We start from the raw sequence: 16,086 nt of genomic DNA on the forward strand, positions 1-16,086 counted from the left end.
ACAGAGTCCAACCGAACAGGCAAAGAACCAAGCAAGACCAAGTTTCACAGATGGAAACTTCAGCAATATTCCAGAGAATTGCTGGTGCACACAGAGTCTTCTTGTGGCCAGAACTCAGTATCATCTCCTGCTGCCCATACGCTAATGTTCATGTACAGTTAGTCTTCATTCATGTAGATAAAGGCCAAGCTGCTGCGAGACCTCAGGGCAAAGATAACCTAGAAATATAATGCCCATAATGGGGGAACTTGCAAATTAAATCAGATCGTTAAGATGTGCAGTCAAAAGCAAGAGTTCCCCAATTAAATAGAATCTTCCAAAATATTTAATATTTCAAAGTTATTTGATTGACTCATTGCAAAAGGCTAATGAAAAATTAAAGATGGAAGAAGTACCTAAAACAGAACATTAATAGACTGATCCAACTACTCCTGCTCCCCTCTGGGCTCCTCTGTGGGTTCATTCTAGTCTGAATTGATTTTCCACTCTGAACAGACTACACAGCCACAAACAGCAGTCTGCTATTTCATAGCCTTACAGACACCCCCGTATCTATCTTCATAGGAGAGCCGCCAAATGAGCCCCCTCCACAGTTGATGAAATGGGGTGGTTCCTGGCAAATTGCTATGTGCTTTTTTCTCTTAAACAATCAAGAGAAAATTCGGGTAAATTCCAGCACCTGCACAAGGGATCCTAGAAAAACTAGCAGAAGGCAGGGAAGAGTAGAAACTCTTAACAGAAGTAGCTCCTTCCAAATCTCTGTCCACAGTGCTTGGTCCAGAGAGGAAAGTAAAATTTCTTGTTGTCCCATTCTTTCCAAATCCAGGCCCTTGCTATCGATCCTTTCTCTCACAGTGAGAGCTATTGCCTTCTTGCTTGTGTCATCCTGTGTAACTGCCCTTAGCTTTCTGCCTGCTTGGGACATGTGGCTTGTTGGTTCCTTCCTCGGCTCTGACTGTGAGTGACTCTGAGTACTGGGAGGGTAGTATTCTTTGCACTGACTTGAAGACCCTCATAACGCACAAAGGGTGTTATTCCACATGTCAGAAATCTTAAAATTAAAACTATGCAACCAGAGGGAAGGAAGCAAATTGAGGTTCATGTGCTTGATTAGGTGGATCAACCCATGATGTCATTTCATGTGAATAAAACCCTGATTAATTGAGGGCAACTGGGCTGACAAATCTTAACAGAAGTAGAAATGCATCTCTTGAAGGAATTCAAAGTACTTCTGTTCCTTGACCTTCCCTCTTATTCCCCTATTTATGGAAAAGGGCTTGTAAATGATTGGCTTTAGGAAAGCAAAGATAAACTCGGGCCTGTTCATAGTCATATTTGGTGCTTTACTGAAAGATTGTTTTATGAAGAAGTACACATTTCTAGAAATTATGATATTCGGCATAAATTCGGCAATCTAAAGATTGCAGATTAACAAACGGTTCACAACTGCATGATGACTAGCTTGCTTTAAATATGAAGGTTTCTACGAGTTCAGAATTCTAGTGTATGTGATGCAGACTGCTGAAAATAAAGAGAAACACTTGGAAAGCAAAGAAAGTAAGAGATGTGTTTTTAGTAAGAAAAAGTATGAGGAATGGAAATACACTTTTGGGGGGAAAAAGAGGGATTTTGTTCTAAAGGCAGGCTGGTTATCCAAAGAGGATAAACTGAGGACAAAACATGAGTGTAAAAGAGAAAGTTGTATATGTTTGCAAAAAGGGGATGTTTGGAAAGGAATATTATGTGTGGGCAGGACTGACTGACGTTGGAATGAAGAATTTTCAAATCAAAAGTAAGTTGATGACCATTAGAATTTGGGTTTTCTCCTGCCAAAAGGACGAATGCTTTTATAGGGGGCGGGGGGGTGGTTAGGGTTCTTAGTTTACTTTCTTGGAGTTTTGGTCCGCTTAAGTCTCTTTGACTTGGAGCATTCCAGTGGGTTTCTTAAACTAGTTGAATCATTTGGCATGTTAGATTACAATGGGACGCATTGTCAAAAATTAGCTCACACTAAGTTTTCTAGATATTGTATTTGTAAGATTGTGGTACGTGTACATAAAGTCTATTCTGTTCTACAAAAAAAATTGCCCCTCATTGCCAGACGTTGGCTGTCCTGATGTCCTTGTAATATGGAATCTGTCTGCTTCTGAATCAGAGAAATGAAGGTGGATAAAAATGAGAGCATATTAGACAAAGAGTCAGGTCTAATGGAAAACCAGAGCAGTCACTTGGTTCTTTGGGCTCCATGGCAAACCTCATTTCTCATAAGTTTTGCTTTTTCATTACTTTACCCACAATGGACGTTTTAAATGGCTCAAATTTTGAAAGGATGTCACTGGGAAGACTTATATAATATACAAAATGGTTTACAATCAGTGTCTAATGTGTCAGGTCCTTAATTCTGGGAAAATTATCTTTGCCTCCAGAGGCTTCATAACTCCTCTCTCTGGACACGTTGAATACTTGCAGCTGGACTTCATTCCATTGCCGCTTAGTATGGGTTGTCATATGCACTTGTCATTATGTATTTATTTTTCTGCCAAGAGGCTGATGACCTCACTATGGAAACGCACACTTATAAATGGGCTTTCCCTTGGGGGGGCCACCTTCTGTGATTCCCGTGATCAAGGCTCCCCCTTCGTTGGGCAAATCACAGGAACATTTAGGAAAACCCTGCCACCATCTTGGAATTGTCTTAGTGTACAAATTTCTGCTGATCCTTTGTGTTCCTGCTAGTCTTACCACTACTCTAAATCTCCAAAATCTGATTCTCAAAACTGTCAATAAAAGGTTAAACTGGAAACCTTCTTCGATCACAAAAAGGATCCTGTGGGTAACAGTTTACAGCCTGCTGATTAGGTATTTTTGACAAAACGTCAGAGGAAGGTAATCCCTAACTATCCCAGTAAAAGAGGGACCTTAACAAGTGAAACAGCTGTAAAACTAAAGGTTGAGCCTTGTACGCAGCACATAGCTACAAATGTCTGCATCTATCACCTGGTTCTGCCCAGATACAGGAGACTTCTTTCACCTAAACAGGGGTTTAGGCGAAACTAACTAAATATGAACTCCTTTCTCCCTCCTTTCTTATCCTGTACTCTGGCAATGACCTGTATATCCTATGTCATTGACAAAGGGTAACCTCTGTAATTTAGAGCAAACTTGTATTTCAGGCTAGCAGAAAATCTTACTCTGCTCCTACATTTTCTCAAGGTAAAGATATCTCATTGGTTGACTCTCCTAAATTTAAATCCCTAGTTAGTTGGGACTACCAAGAAGCTACCAGGATGTATTCCTTTGGCAGGGCCCTACTTCCCTAGTGTGGGATAAATGTAAATGAAGTCTGATCAAGGCCTTCTCCTTCATTCTTGAAATTTTTGCAGAATCCCTCCTAAAGTAATGGCTGCCCAACACAAATCCTTGTAAAATTGTGGTACGTGTAGATAAAGTCCATTCCAATTCTACAAAAAAAAAAAAAAAAAAAAACGGCCCCTCATTGCCAGACGTTGGCTGTCCTGATGTCCTTGTAATATGGCACCAGTCTGCTTCTGACAGAGAAATGAAGGTGGATAAACAATGGGAGTGTATTAAACAGAGTCGGGTCTAAAGGAAAACCAGGGCAGCCACCAGAAAATCCTTTCTGTCCAAAGTAATTCTTGAAGGTAGCCCTCGATTATCTCTTCGCTGAGAAAGGCTGAATCTGTGCTGTAGGCCACCTCACTTGCTATACCCAGATGAACACTACTGGGGAAGGTAAAACTCAGTAACTCTTTCAGCAGGGTCTTTCCTACTTATTTGATTCTAATTGCTTTGAATATTGTGGACAATGACATCAGAAAGCGCTCTAAACATGGGGAATTATCCTGTTTATAGTCATCATAATAATCTGCCTGATGCATTTTGTTCTCTCAAAAACTTTACATGCCTGTTCTAAGCCAGAAACCTATAAACAAATGATCTTTCTAAAACTGGAACATCACCAAAGAATGACAAAATGTCCAATTTAAATATTATACAGCTGAAGTGGTAACCCTTGAATATTACAAGGATTGAGCATAAAGGTCAAGACCCATGAAATCACCCAGAAGAACAACACAAACTGAGAACTTCAGCACTGTTGCTGAGACCCGTATTAATATCTTCAATTTTGATCCCATCTCTGAGTTAAGCTGAGATCAGATCAAAAGGGAAGGTTGTTGTAAAGGAAACCACAGGCTCACGATGTACTCATTTAGCTTGAGGCCACGAATCAGTAAACCAAGTCTTCATAGCTACTGCACTGCAGTTACAATACCCAGAACTGTAACCTTTAGCCAGTGGACATGGATATTTCCTGGTCAGCACTAGGATGTTTACTGATTGACCCCCTCTGCTCCCCTTGGGATAGCGACCCTGCCTAAAACAGTGTATTCTTTGCTAATAATTTCTTTTTCACTCTCTATCTTGAAAAACCTCTTTCCTATAGCCCTTAGGAGTTGCCTCCTACTTGCTGGATAGGATGATGCCCGATTCATGAATAGGTTGCTAAATACAGCCAAGTAGATCTTTAATATATGCTCAGTTGAATTTATGTTGTTTCATAGATTCTTAGTTTGTTCAATGATCAATTTAGGATTAAATATTTTCGTTTACTTTTACCTGAACTGCGATGCAGAGCAACAGAAATTATGACAGTGAAAGTACTTTCTGTTGAAAACATGACACGGATGAATTTATTCCTATACTCATACTACTCATTTTTATCCTTTCTTAAAATCAACTAAAATCAAATTATACAAAGAGCCTTAATGTTTATTTCTAGATTTAACAGAGAGGATATCTTCCAAGGTCTTCTCATAACAACAAACAAATGAGGGCATTTCTTTTTTTTGTTTTGTTTTGTTTTTGTTTTTTTGCTTTTTTTGTTTTTTGTTTTTGTTTTTGTTTTTGTTATGAGGGCATTTCTGCTAAGGAATTCTACAACACATTTTCCGTGCTAAACCATGGAAGCTTTTTAAAAAATATATAACACTTATATATATGTTTATACATGAAAGCACTGAACAGTGAATGATCTGAAGAGAGATAAAACTCATCTTGTCCACATTTTTGACAAACCTTGATTGAGAAAGGGCCCCTAGCACACAAATACAAGTTTTATTATGAAAGTTGTTTGTTTCCTGTCTTCATATCATTCAATGCATGATTATGGTAAGAGATATTTATTTACCTTTTTTGAAGTTTTGATTTTACTTCCAGTTAGCTAACCTATAGTTTTATATTAGTCTCAGGGGCAAATATGATGAATAAAATCACTATATGGATAAGAGACCTTGAAGGCATTGTAAAGTCAGACCTTTAGGATATTTTATCATTTAACATAATTATCCTAACATTGTCCTTTCTGATATTTAACCAAAAGTCTATACCTCACACCCATTTCTTCAAGTGCACACCAACATAAGATTGTCTGGAGTGCGTAAAATTGCATGCCAGAGCCATGTCTGTGTGGACAAGGACACATTGAGCAGAAAAAGGATAAACCAAAAGAAATTTGCAACTTTCTCTTCCTGCATCCAATGGTCAACTACCATTAATGGTTTTCGTGTTTGTATGTAAATTGGGTGTTTTTTTTTTTCATTTGTTTTTCTATACTGTAGATAATTACAACTCTCACCTCAGATTTATGTATTCAGACAACTATCAGTGTGATGTGGCCTTTCATTCTATTCTGGCAAACTTGTGCAATGAGATGCTGAACTTTTAGGGTTGCATGGTAGCTTACTCGGTTAAGTGACTGCCATTGGCTCAATCATGATTCCAAAGTGCAGGTTTGATTTGAGAGTTGGGCTCCTTAATTAGCGAGTGTTGACTTCTTGCTCTCCCTCTGCCCATTCCCACTCATCATGCTCTCTCTCTGTCTCTCTCTCTCAAATAAATAACAAAATCTTAAAAAAATAAAAAAGAAATGCCGAGCTTCTGTAATAAAATAGTCATTTGCAAAGACTAATTCAATTATTTGGAAGAGATGGTATCTGAGAGTCCAAAATGGTGGAGTTATGTTTGATTTCTATGGGTTGTTTTACAAGATGCTTTCCACAGGCTCTAGCTCATCAAACCCCCACAATCATCCTTTAAGTGCTGGCTCTGGCAATCATCACTGGTATGCTATTCAGCAAGGGACATAGACTTTCTAAATCTTGTTTCCTTCTGGGTAACATGGAATTCTCCAAATTCAGCTCTTATCAATGTAATGGGGAGATGAGATAAGATAATGCCTATAAACTTCCACATAGTGCCTGGCACAATAACAATCAAACAGTAGGTTTTGGCCTTCTTTAGTATTGTTGTCAGGTCTTCCAACACCATCAGTCCAGAAAATCATGTGCAAGAGTTGAGGATACTGGGGCACGCATGATTTGAAAGACAGGGCTGCTTCTTACCTTAGGAAATTTACCTAAACCAGACTCCTTCCAACATGTAAGGTGCTGCTGTGGATTTTAGAGTTGGACAGATCCATTTGGGAGCAACCCTTCATGTGAGTAGTGGGTGAAGAGGACTGGACAGCAGTCACCGTTTCTCATTACTTTTCTAATCAATAATATTTATAAAGCAAATACTGTGGAGTACCTATTGTGCTACAAGCTATGAGCACAGAAGGAAAACAAGATAATGTTAGGCATTACCCTCCAGTTCTGAGACTAAAAAAATGCATCAATCACAAACTGCAACATCTTTATGTGCAGAAATACAATATGTGAATTGATCTACTAAATTATGTAAAACCAAATAAACAATTTCTAGAATTGGGATGCTATTTGTATAGCTCTTCCTCTCTCCTGACAAATTCTATCATCTATCTATCTATTATCTATCTATCTATCTATCTATCTATCTATCTATCTATCTATCTATCTATCATCATCATCATCTATCCACAACACAGAGGAAAGTTAAACAATGGATATGAACAATGAATAATACTAGTCCTCATTTCTTTTAGAACCAGTTGCTCTTAACTCCACAGAAGCTTCCCTGGATGATGAATATGGTAAGTTTTTGGCTATATTTGCCTTTATGTTATGCTGCAGAATTTTTCCTTCTTGATCAACTTAACCCTTGAACTCCCCTGGCTTCAGGGAGAAACCTCAGAATGGCTGTATCTTGCAAAATAGACTGAGTGATATTTATGTCAATCCAGCGTCTCTCAGGTCATCTTCACACAGTAACTGCTGGCTGGGGTATGAGAGGACCATGAATTAGGGGTGCAGTGATGTGCCCTGAATTCTTTCAGCAATGAATTTCGTTCATTTTTGTGACTGGTATTTCACTGTCTGAGGAAATCATGATATCATGTTGTTTCTATATTTTTTTAGCCTTATTCTTGCTGGTAGTTAAGAACATTAACAGACACTGAGAGGTTCTTGTACAGAAGACATTGTGCTGCACTGTGAGTGCATTTTGTTTATAGCTCTTATTCTCACTGTGATGGATTATATTCCCATTTTACACATGAGGGCAATGAGCTACAATGAATTCAGTCTCCATGCCACACAGCGAGAGCTGAGGCTGAAACCGACACCATTAGATTCAAGATGAATCAAGTTCACACACTTACTAAGGTTTTGTTCTTCCTCTAAGTCCCAAAGCCAAGGTCCTGAGACAGGTGCACACATGGGGAGGAGGTGTCAGTGCAGGGCTTCCAGTGCCACAGACTAAACTCAGACTCCAGCCTTTTAATTATCCAGTGCATGAGTATGGGTAAACTATTTACAATTTTGGAGCCCAGCAAAATCAACACAAATAACACCTAACTCACTTATTGAAGATATAACATGGAATATGTGTCATGTCTAGCTTAGGTATCCTTTTTAGCTGCTGCATCATAATTTCTAGCTCCTGGCTCCATCTCCCCACATATAAAGAAAAGGAAATGATGAGGAGCATGGGTTCCAGCCCTGCTGATCGATCTTCCAAGGCCAATATCAGGGGACTTCTGGACTCTAACCATCATCAACATCATCATCATCTTCAGCAGCAGCATCCAACTTTTAATTGGCTTAATCATTTTGAAGTCTTGGCTATTTATTATATGTGGAGATGCAGAATTGCAGAGAAACCAAGAAAGTGTTCTTCAATTCTGTGCTGCTCGGATTGAAATCTGGAGTCTAGTATTCACTAGTTGTATGAAATCAGGCAAATGGCTTCTCTCTCTGTACTTATATTATTTGTAAATTGGGAATGAAAATAATCATCTCAGAGGTTATTGTAAAATTAAGTAAGATTTAAGCTTTGCATGCAAAGTTCTCAAAATAAATGACATTCAGTTTGTACTTAATGTATATTGTTTCTTATGCTTGCCTAGATTCAGGATGTGATGAATGTGCTAAAAGCCATTTATCACCAATGTATTTTTTTCCCACAGAATTCACTCATTATAAGCACAACCTTACTTTTTAATACTTTGGAATGTACTATGTGAATTTCATAGGTTTTTGACTGACTTGACCTAAAAAACTGGGTTCTGAGGTGTCTCAGGTGGTGGTGGTGGTGATGGTGATGTAAGTATTTACTACCCGGTTGTGCTGGTGTGAGGTGTCACTTCAAGCTAGGTTATCAGAAATATATACAGTCACCACTCTCCAATGACTAAATCTTGGCCTTTCAAAAAAACTGTGGAAGTAATAAATCATTTCTTTTAGACTCGCTGCAGCTCATGAACACCTCTGCCTACTACACCTACCTCCTCCTCCTCCTGAAGAGTCTGACGTACTCCATCATCATCACCATCTATCTGCTTGGGAGATCAGTGCTCGATGGTAATGGGAAGAGTTCCTAACACACGGTGCCACCAGGATCCAATTTTGTACTTGGCTGCTGTTCCAAAGTGTCTGCTGAGGATCTAGTGGGGTTTTCTTTCTGAGATTGGGTTATTTCATTTCACGTGTGTCTTCTCTATAGTGTCATTATGCAGAATGGATTTATAAACCACTGGGCAAACAGAAACTTTCACTCTGCAGCAAGAACAAATTCGGCCATGACTCAGAGTTGGGGACAGGGGGCCATCCCCAGGGGCTTCAGCACTGCTCTCTCCTCAATGCCCACCAGCTCCTCAGCCACTCAGTACCATGCCTCTGAGTACAGCTAGCATGCAGCTTCCAGCTGTATCCTTGAACTCTTCTTTATCCAGATGATTCCCTGGAAGCACACATCCTTGCTACCTGAATTTCGTACTGTTTATCATAGTAAACACAATAAAAGCAATCAAAATTCTACTTTGGCCTATGTCTGCTTTTATTTGGTGCTATCTAATTGAGAGTCAAATGTAAGAGGCAGCATGACAGCTGAGCCTTCAAATACAGTGTTGGTTGTAATATTGGTCAATTCCATATTCCTAATTCTTGCCCTGAGGTGGTCTAATGATGCCTCATTGAGGCACTGGCCCAAACTGGAGAGCCACAGCTAGTGAAGAAGATACCCAGGTTATTTCCCCTTCTATGATCAGTTGATTCAGAGTCATTTGGTTTAAGACATTTGGGTGGTGACAATAAAACATGTCACATGACTGGCGGGTGTGCTCAGCCCTATAGCAGTGTTTTATGGACAATATGTTTCCTGATCTCATAAGAACTCATGAGACCCAGACTAACACTGAAAGGAAACGGTGGTAGAGGGGTGAAGTGCTTGGATTTTGAATCCCAAGTGCCTGTGTTTAAATCTTGGTCCTAAAGTTATTTCATTTCTGTGACATAATTTTCTCATGCATTAAGTGAAGATATAGTGTGTCCTGTTGCTTTGAGTTGCATGGATGTGATAAGTTAATTCTACTGGGTACATGCAAGTATTCCACAGCATTAGCATCTAATGTTGGCATATTTACTTTGGAAATAATAGACAACAGGCCTGCATGCACACACACTAACAACGGAGTCTCTACTCATTTTTATGTCTGTTTGTATTTCTACAAACATAGATGTACAACAAAATGTTCAGTTTGTGATAAGTTGTTGAAAAGTTAGTAGTTGTATATTTTCCCATTTTCAGTAATGAAAGAGCTTAGAGCAATAAATTTGATGTATTAGAAATGAAACAATGTCTCATTTAAATGGGAATGACTTTTTGTTTTGTTTTGAATTTTATTTATTTATTCATAAGGGCTTCACAGAGAGAGGCAGACACAGGCAGAGGGAGAAGCAGGCTCCTTCCTGGAGCCCCATGCAGAACTTCACCTCCACTCCAGGATCACACCCTGAGCTGAAGACAGATGCTCAATCCATGAGCCACTGAGGCATCCTTGATTTTTTTCTTTTTTTTTCTCTTTTTTTACAATCAGCTTCAGCTTCTGTGAAATGAGTGATTTGGAAGCCAAGTAGAGATTCCCATGTGGAAACTACATAAAACCAGCAGATAAAGGAAGAAGAAATTTAATTTTGATCTACTCCCTGGTTCTCAAAAATTTGTTCAATCTCCTTGGACAAATGTCTGCGCCTCTAATTAGTGATCTGGAACTGCTTCTGCATGTGGAAAGCACAGAGGCAACGAGGGGAAAGTAGCAAATGACTTGCAGCTCTGTGGGCTGATGTCCTTGCTGAGGCTCCTAGGAAGTGTCTCCTGTGGCTTCCAACTCCTTAGCACCTTACTTCTCAACCCACCCTGGGCTGCCCTGGACTTGGGAGGTGCAGATAGAGGAATGTGGGGGTGCAGGAGACAGTGGGGTGGAATGAGGCCGCTAGTATGATGAGGATGTTTATTTTCTCAGGTTTAGTTTTATGTTTGTGCACTTTCACCTGCAGTTGACTTTTGGAGAATCTTGAAGTTAAACAGTCCCCTACTGGTTGGGACAGTGCAAAGTGTCTCTGGTGTTGTAAGATGAAATAAGGACAGTTAAACCACAGCCATCTTGCTCATTTCCAAAAGGCCACAGCTAATGGAAAGAAAACATCCATCTGCACACACATGCTCCTGCTGTCAAACACACTCTTGGGCTGTGGGTGAGGGTTCCTCTATTTTATACCATGTTCATTCCACTAGCTGCTATGTGGGTTTGGATCCGATACGGAAGACTGTGGCACCCTTAGTCCACTCTGATGACACCATTCTGAAGGAACTGCATTGCATGCAGACAGCTTGTAGCCCTAGGTGATCGCAGACATTGCACCAGGATCTGTGCTTTTCCACGGCAGGTGATTCACAGAGGCTCCTACTTTCAGTCTCATTTGGTCAGTGTAGGCAGGGTGACACGAGACCCCTGCCCATGAGGCTGTTGGCACAGGAAGTGTGTAGACGTCACAACAGCAGGTGCTTCTCTCCTCACAAGAACACGGACATATGGGGACCCTTACTTCAACTGTGGAATTGAATGTCACAGACTGAGTCATCTCAGTCCCTCTAAAGGGACAGGTGACTGCAGAGTCAGGCTGAGCAAGGCTCAATAAAGGCATGCACATCAGTAAGCGTGCTGGGGTGGAGCAGAAGAGGGCTGTTCAGCAATGTGAGAGCAAGAAGCAAGTGTCCCTGTGTCCACCCCACCCAAACTAAGTACAGAGAGGGTCCCCAGTCCTGGGACACAATCTGTCCAGTCCTTGGGGAAACAAAGTTCTGTCACTGAGATCACTGCTCTAAGCTTTCAAAGTCTGACTTATATCACTTTGTCACCTTAGACTTTACTCCTCTTGGTCTATGCTTGAGAGCCATCTTCTGGGTGAGCCATGGCCTCCATGATAGGGACCCCAAGCTACTGCCTCAGCCCAGCATGTGTGGGAGAGAGCTCTTTCTCAGGGTAAATTATACACTCACATCCAGCTTAGGCATCATCTGTGGGCCTGGTGTATATGCAACTCCACTTCTGAGACAGGATACTCTAACTGTGACCACACCACTGAGTTCTTGATATTTAGGTCCAAAAGCCATTAACTGTAGACCCTCCTTGACCCACATAAAGAAATTCACCTGGTTAAGCCTCAGCCTCCCACATCCTTCCTCATGGCACTTTCATTACTTGGTTCATTCTCAGAGCAGCACAAATGGAGTTGAACTGACTTGTAGAAATGCACATTTGACCTTGTAATTATATTTTGTAATTATTTTTTCAGCAAATATCTCTGACAAAATAATTTTTGTTTTTCATTATATATTTTTTCTCTGAAATTGGAAAATCTCTAAATGTCTGAGATTGGATGAAGAGATAAAGAATGATTATATTTCTATAAAACATCTTGCATCCACTTTAAATTATATTTATGTAGTATACAACAGCACAGTAAATGCTCAAGCCATCAAGAAAAAGCAAAATATATTGGAAAGCTACAGATCCAGGGAACACCAGCAGTGCACTTGCCTACTGTGGCTACCATTCTTTCCCAACCTCCCAACACTGAGCATTATGGGCATGAAGGTTCTTCCAAAATTAGGAAAGCCTTGAGAACCTTCAGCAAAATTACACAGTTTAAGGACGTTCAGTTAATTTGGCGTAGGGAGTGAGGTGATGGTGAACTAACAATTCGTGTGGTTTCAAGCAGGAAAGCCAGATGCTCTGCTGGTCTGAGATTGTGGTCATGCCTGCAGCAAGCATATGTTCAGCTACGGCTGTGTGCATGCTTAGCAGACACCAAAATGCCCAAGCCAGTCAAGCACTGCTGGTGTGCATTCAGGTGATTGGCATATGCAGAGGAGCCATGGCAAGACTCAGAAAAAGTATAATCTGGGAGGACTTATACTATAATACATATTCTATGTGCTATTTGCCTAAAATATTCATGTGCAGCCCAATACCTACAGCAAAACTATTTGTCAGTGTCCAAGTCTTGCCTTAAGTAATTTTGATGACCATGAATTTATGTAGACACTGGGTGAACCCAGGAAGTTAAGTGGAAAAATAAAATAATTTAATAAGAAAACATCAGAGGCATGAGCAGGCCATACTACAGGGGATATAATATCACAGATTAAGTATAGATAAGTTTCTCAGCATAAAAACAATTATAGCAACCTTTTGGGGACAAGTCACAATCTAGAGTTGCTACAAGAAATTTTTAACAATATACTTTTCACTAAAAAAATAACAGCCAGGCAAAGTAAGACTATTCTTAGGCAAAAACCCCCTTACAATTCAATGTAAACTGCCCCTGAGGGTGTGCAGATACTCTCTTTAGCAGATAAATACTTTAAAGTAGCTATAAGAAATGTGTTCAATAAATAGAGAAAATCATGTTTAAAATCCTAAAGGAAAATATGACAACAAAAAGTAAAAAAACAAAAAGAAACAAAACATATTCTAATGAAGGATAGCAAAATTACAAAACAGAATATTCATATAAAAAATAAAATCTAGGTTAGAAAATTTGTAACTTCAAGCGATATTGTCATTTGAGGGAATTGAGAAATTATTCTTTTTGGCAGAAGAAACAATTGCAAAATGAAGATTTCCTCAACCTGATAAAGGGCATCTGTGAAAACCCATAGCTGACATCAGACTTAATGCTGCAAGCCTGAATGCTTTTCCTAATCATCAGGAACAAGACAGGGAAGTCTGCTCCTGATACTTGTCTTCACAAGTCTGACTTGGGCAAAGTTAAAAGTTCTAGATAGTGCAACGCAAAAAAAAAAAAAAATTAAAACTCTCTTGTAGATTGAAAACAAAAGTCAAAATAACTTAATCCACAGCTGACATGACCCTGTATGTGGATATTTCCAGAGTACCTACCTGCACACAAAGCCCAAAGAAAAACTCATAAACAAGTTTGATATCACACAAAGGACACATTCAATGTACAAAATATCATTTGGATTTCTGTATACTAGAATAAAACACTTGAAAACGAAATTTAGGAAACAATTCCATTTTCATAGAAACAAAAAGGAGAAAATATTTGGGAAATAATTTAACACAAGAAGAGCAAATCTTGTACTTTGAAAAGTACAAAGCAATGTGGAGGAAAATTAAAGAATCTCTAAATAAATGCAGAGAGGGTCCATGTTCATGGATTAGAAGCTCCGATATTGCCATGATGACAATTCTCACCAAATGGATTAAGGATTCAATGCAGCACACCTTGTGCACACAAATATATAAGTTTGCACTAAAATTAACATGAAAACCCAAAACCCTGGAATAGACCTAATTATTTTGAAAGAGACCAAACTTGGGGGACTGATATGGTCACCCTGTAGAATCGTTGGAGGGACGATACACATAAAACTTGATTTGGATGAGATACTGATGATGCTGCACACACAGAGGATGTGGAAAGCTTTCTCATTGACCCATGAGGTCCTGGAGGCAGCAGGGCAGGCCTTTCCAGCAAGGCCTTACAGGACCTGATTTCAGAGCTTACGGAATGATTAAGTTACACAATTTAGCCAGTACTGCTGGTGCAAAGAAACATGAAGGTCACTGGAAGAGAACTGAGAGTCCAGAAATAATCTCTTGTGTTTGGTCAACAGGATTTTGATAAATGTGTTGTTACTTCCGTGCAAGATGAGATAGTCTTTTCCACAACCGACTCAGCTACAACTGAATATCACTAGGCAGAAGCATAAATTTCTTTCATTTGCTCCTATATACATGAAAAGTATTTCATGATGGAAATAAATTAAAAGATAACTCTAAAACTCTAAAATCTCCTTGATGAAAACAGAGGAAGGAATTGTGTGATGCAGGATTAAAGCAAAGAGTTCTTAGATATGACCCCAAACACTTTATCCAGAAAAGAATACATTCTGATAAACTGGATTTCATCAAAACTCAAAACATGGGTTTCAAAAGTCCCCATGAAGAAAATGAAAAGACTACAGTCTCAGAGAAAAATTTGTACATCATATAAAGGCCTTTTATCTAGAATGCATAAAGATTTCCCACTCAGTAGGACTTACCTCAATATCACTCTAAAAATAATAAAAGGGTTAAAAACACATTTCTCTGAAGAAGGTGTTTGAGTAACTAATAAGCATGTTAAATATTCTCAAAATTAGGTCCCTAGAGGCAAATGAAAAGCCCAAAGAGATACCAGTTCACATCTGCTCTAATGCCTGTCATCCAACAGAAAACCTCTGACATATGTCAGTGAGAAGGAGAAACAGTTTCATATTAAACAAATAAAGTATAATTAACATAGAGCGCTGTACCAGATTCAAGTGTACAATATAATTCAACATTTTATGAGTTATGCAGTGTTAGTGATTCTTTTATTCAGTGTTTGTGGCATCTTTCCCTGAGGAATACCTTCCTCCCTGGGGAAATCAACTAAATCAAGAAAACCAAAGAACAAATCAAATCAAACACCCTGATCAGGTTGGACAAATGGCCTATAGGAAGCATTTTGTTAGAGAAGTGTCCATTGTAAAGCCGATAGGTGGATAACCTTTTATAAATATACAAAATGTTAGTAATGAGTGTGATTAGCGTGCTCCACCGGTTTACTTCTCCACCAGCACCACTGGGGGTTCTTATTGAATTCCGTGTAAAATCAACACCACTTACTACTTCATTTTCCCATAACTGAAAATGTCTCTGCTGACCTCCTCTGTGCTCTGAACCTACTGCAGGGATCTCATGTGCAAGGAGCCAATAAAGGAGAGACTGAGGGATGAGGAGTTCACAGAAGTCCAGACATGCTAATGCTTGGCTCAGCAGGGACTCTAATCTCAAACTGGATATCCCGGGAAAGGATAGAATGCTTTGGTGGTGCTGGAGGGGGACGTGTTTCCCTAATCAGGATTCCAGAGTGTGCAAAGTCTGTGGCCAACAAGAGATTGACTACAAAACTGAGAATCTGTATTTAATGCAAATGCCTTAGCCAAAGTTTAGACAGAAGGTAAATTAGCTGAGGATATTTATAGGCTAAAACTCACAAAGGATAAATATCCAAGAGATTTAAATCATTCAAGTGTAAAAGTATTTTATAACATTTCCTCTAATCTTAAATAATTTAGTAATTCAACTTTTATAACATTTTATCTTTATTTTTATTTATAACATACTTTCAATGATATATTATAATACTCATATTATGTCCAGTGGTATTTTTTTGTATTTATAAGATTATTAAATTACTGTTAAATGTAAATATAATAGTAACTAACAATCTTCATTTGCCGGACACCCTCCTT

General features: G+C 39.1%; 1 gene segment (V, D, J or C); it reads left to right on the plus strand.

Moving 5' to 3' along the window:
- The window catches only part of LOC129494330 (T cell receptor gamma constant 2-like), a 42,626-nt gene extending 33,808 nt beyond the window's left edge, over positions 1-8,818 (plus strand). Inside the window, 2 exon segments of the C gene segment in view lie at positions 6,983-7,030; positions 8,682-8,818. Of these exon segments, the coding sequence occupies positions 6,983-7,030; positions 8,682-8,818 (185 nt within the window).
- The last annotated feature ends 7,268 nt before the right edge of the window (positions 8,819-16,086 follow it).

Source organism: Nyctereutes procyonoides, unplaced genomic scaffold, assembly GCF_905146905.1.
Source record: "Nyctereutes procyonoides isolate TBG_1078 unplaced genomic scaffold, NYPRO_anot_genome, whole genome shotgun sequence".
Taxonomy (NCBI): Eukaryota; Metazoa; Chordata; class Mammalia; order Carnivora; family Canidae; genus Nyctereutes; species Nyctereutes procyonoides.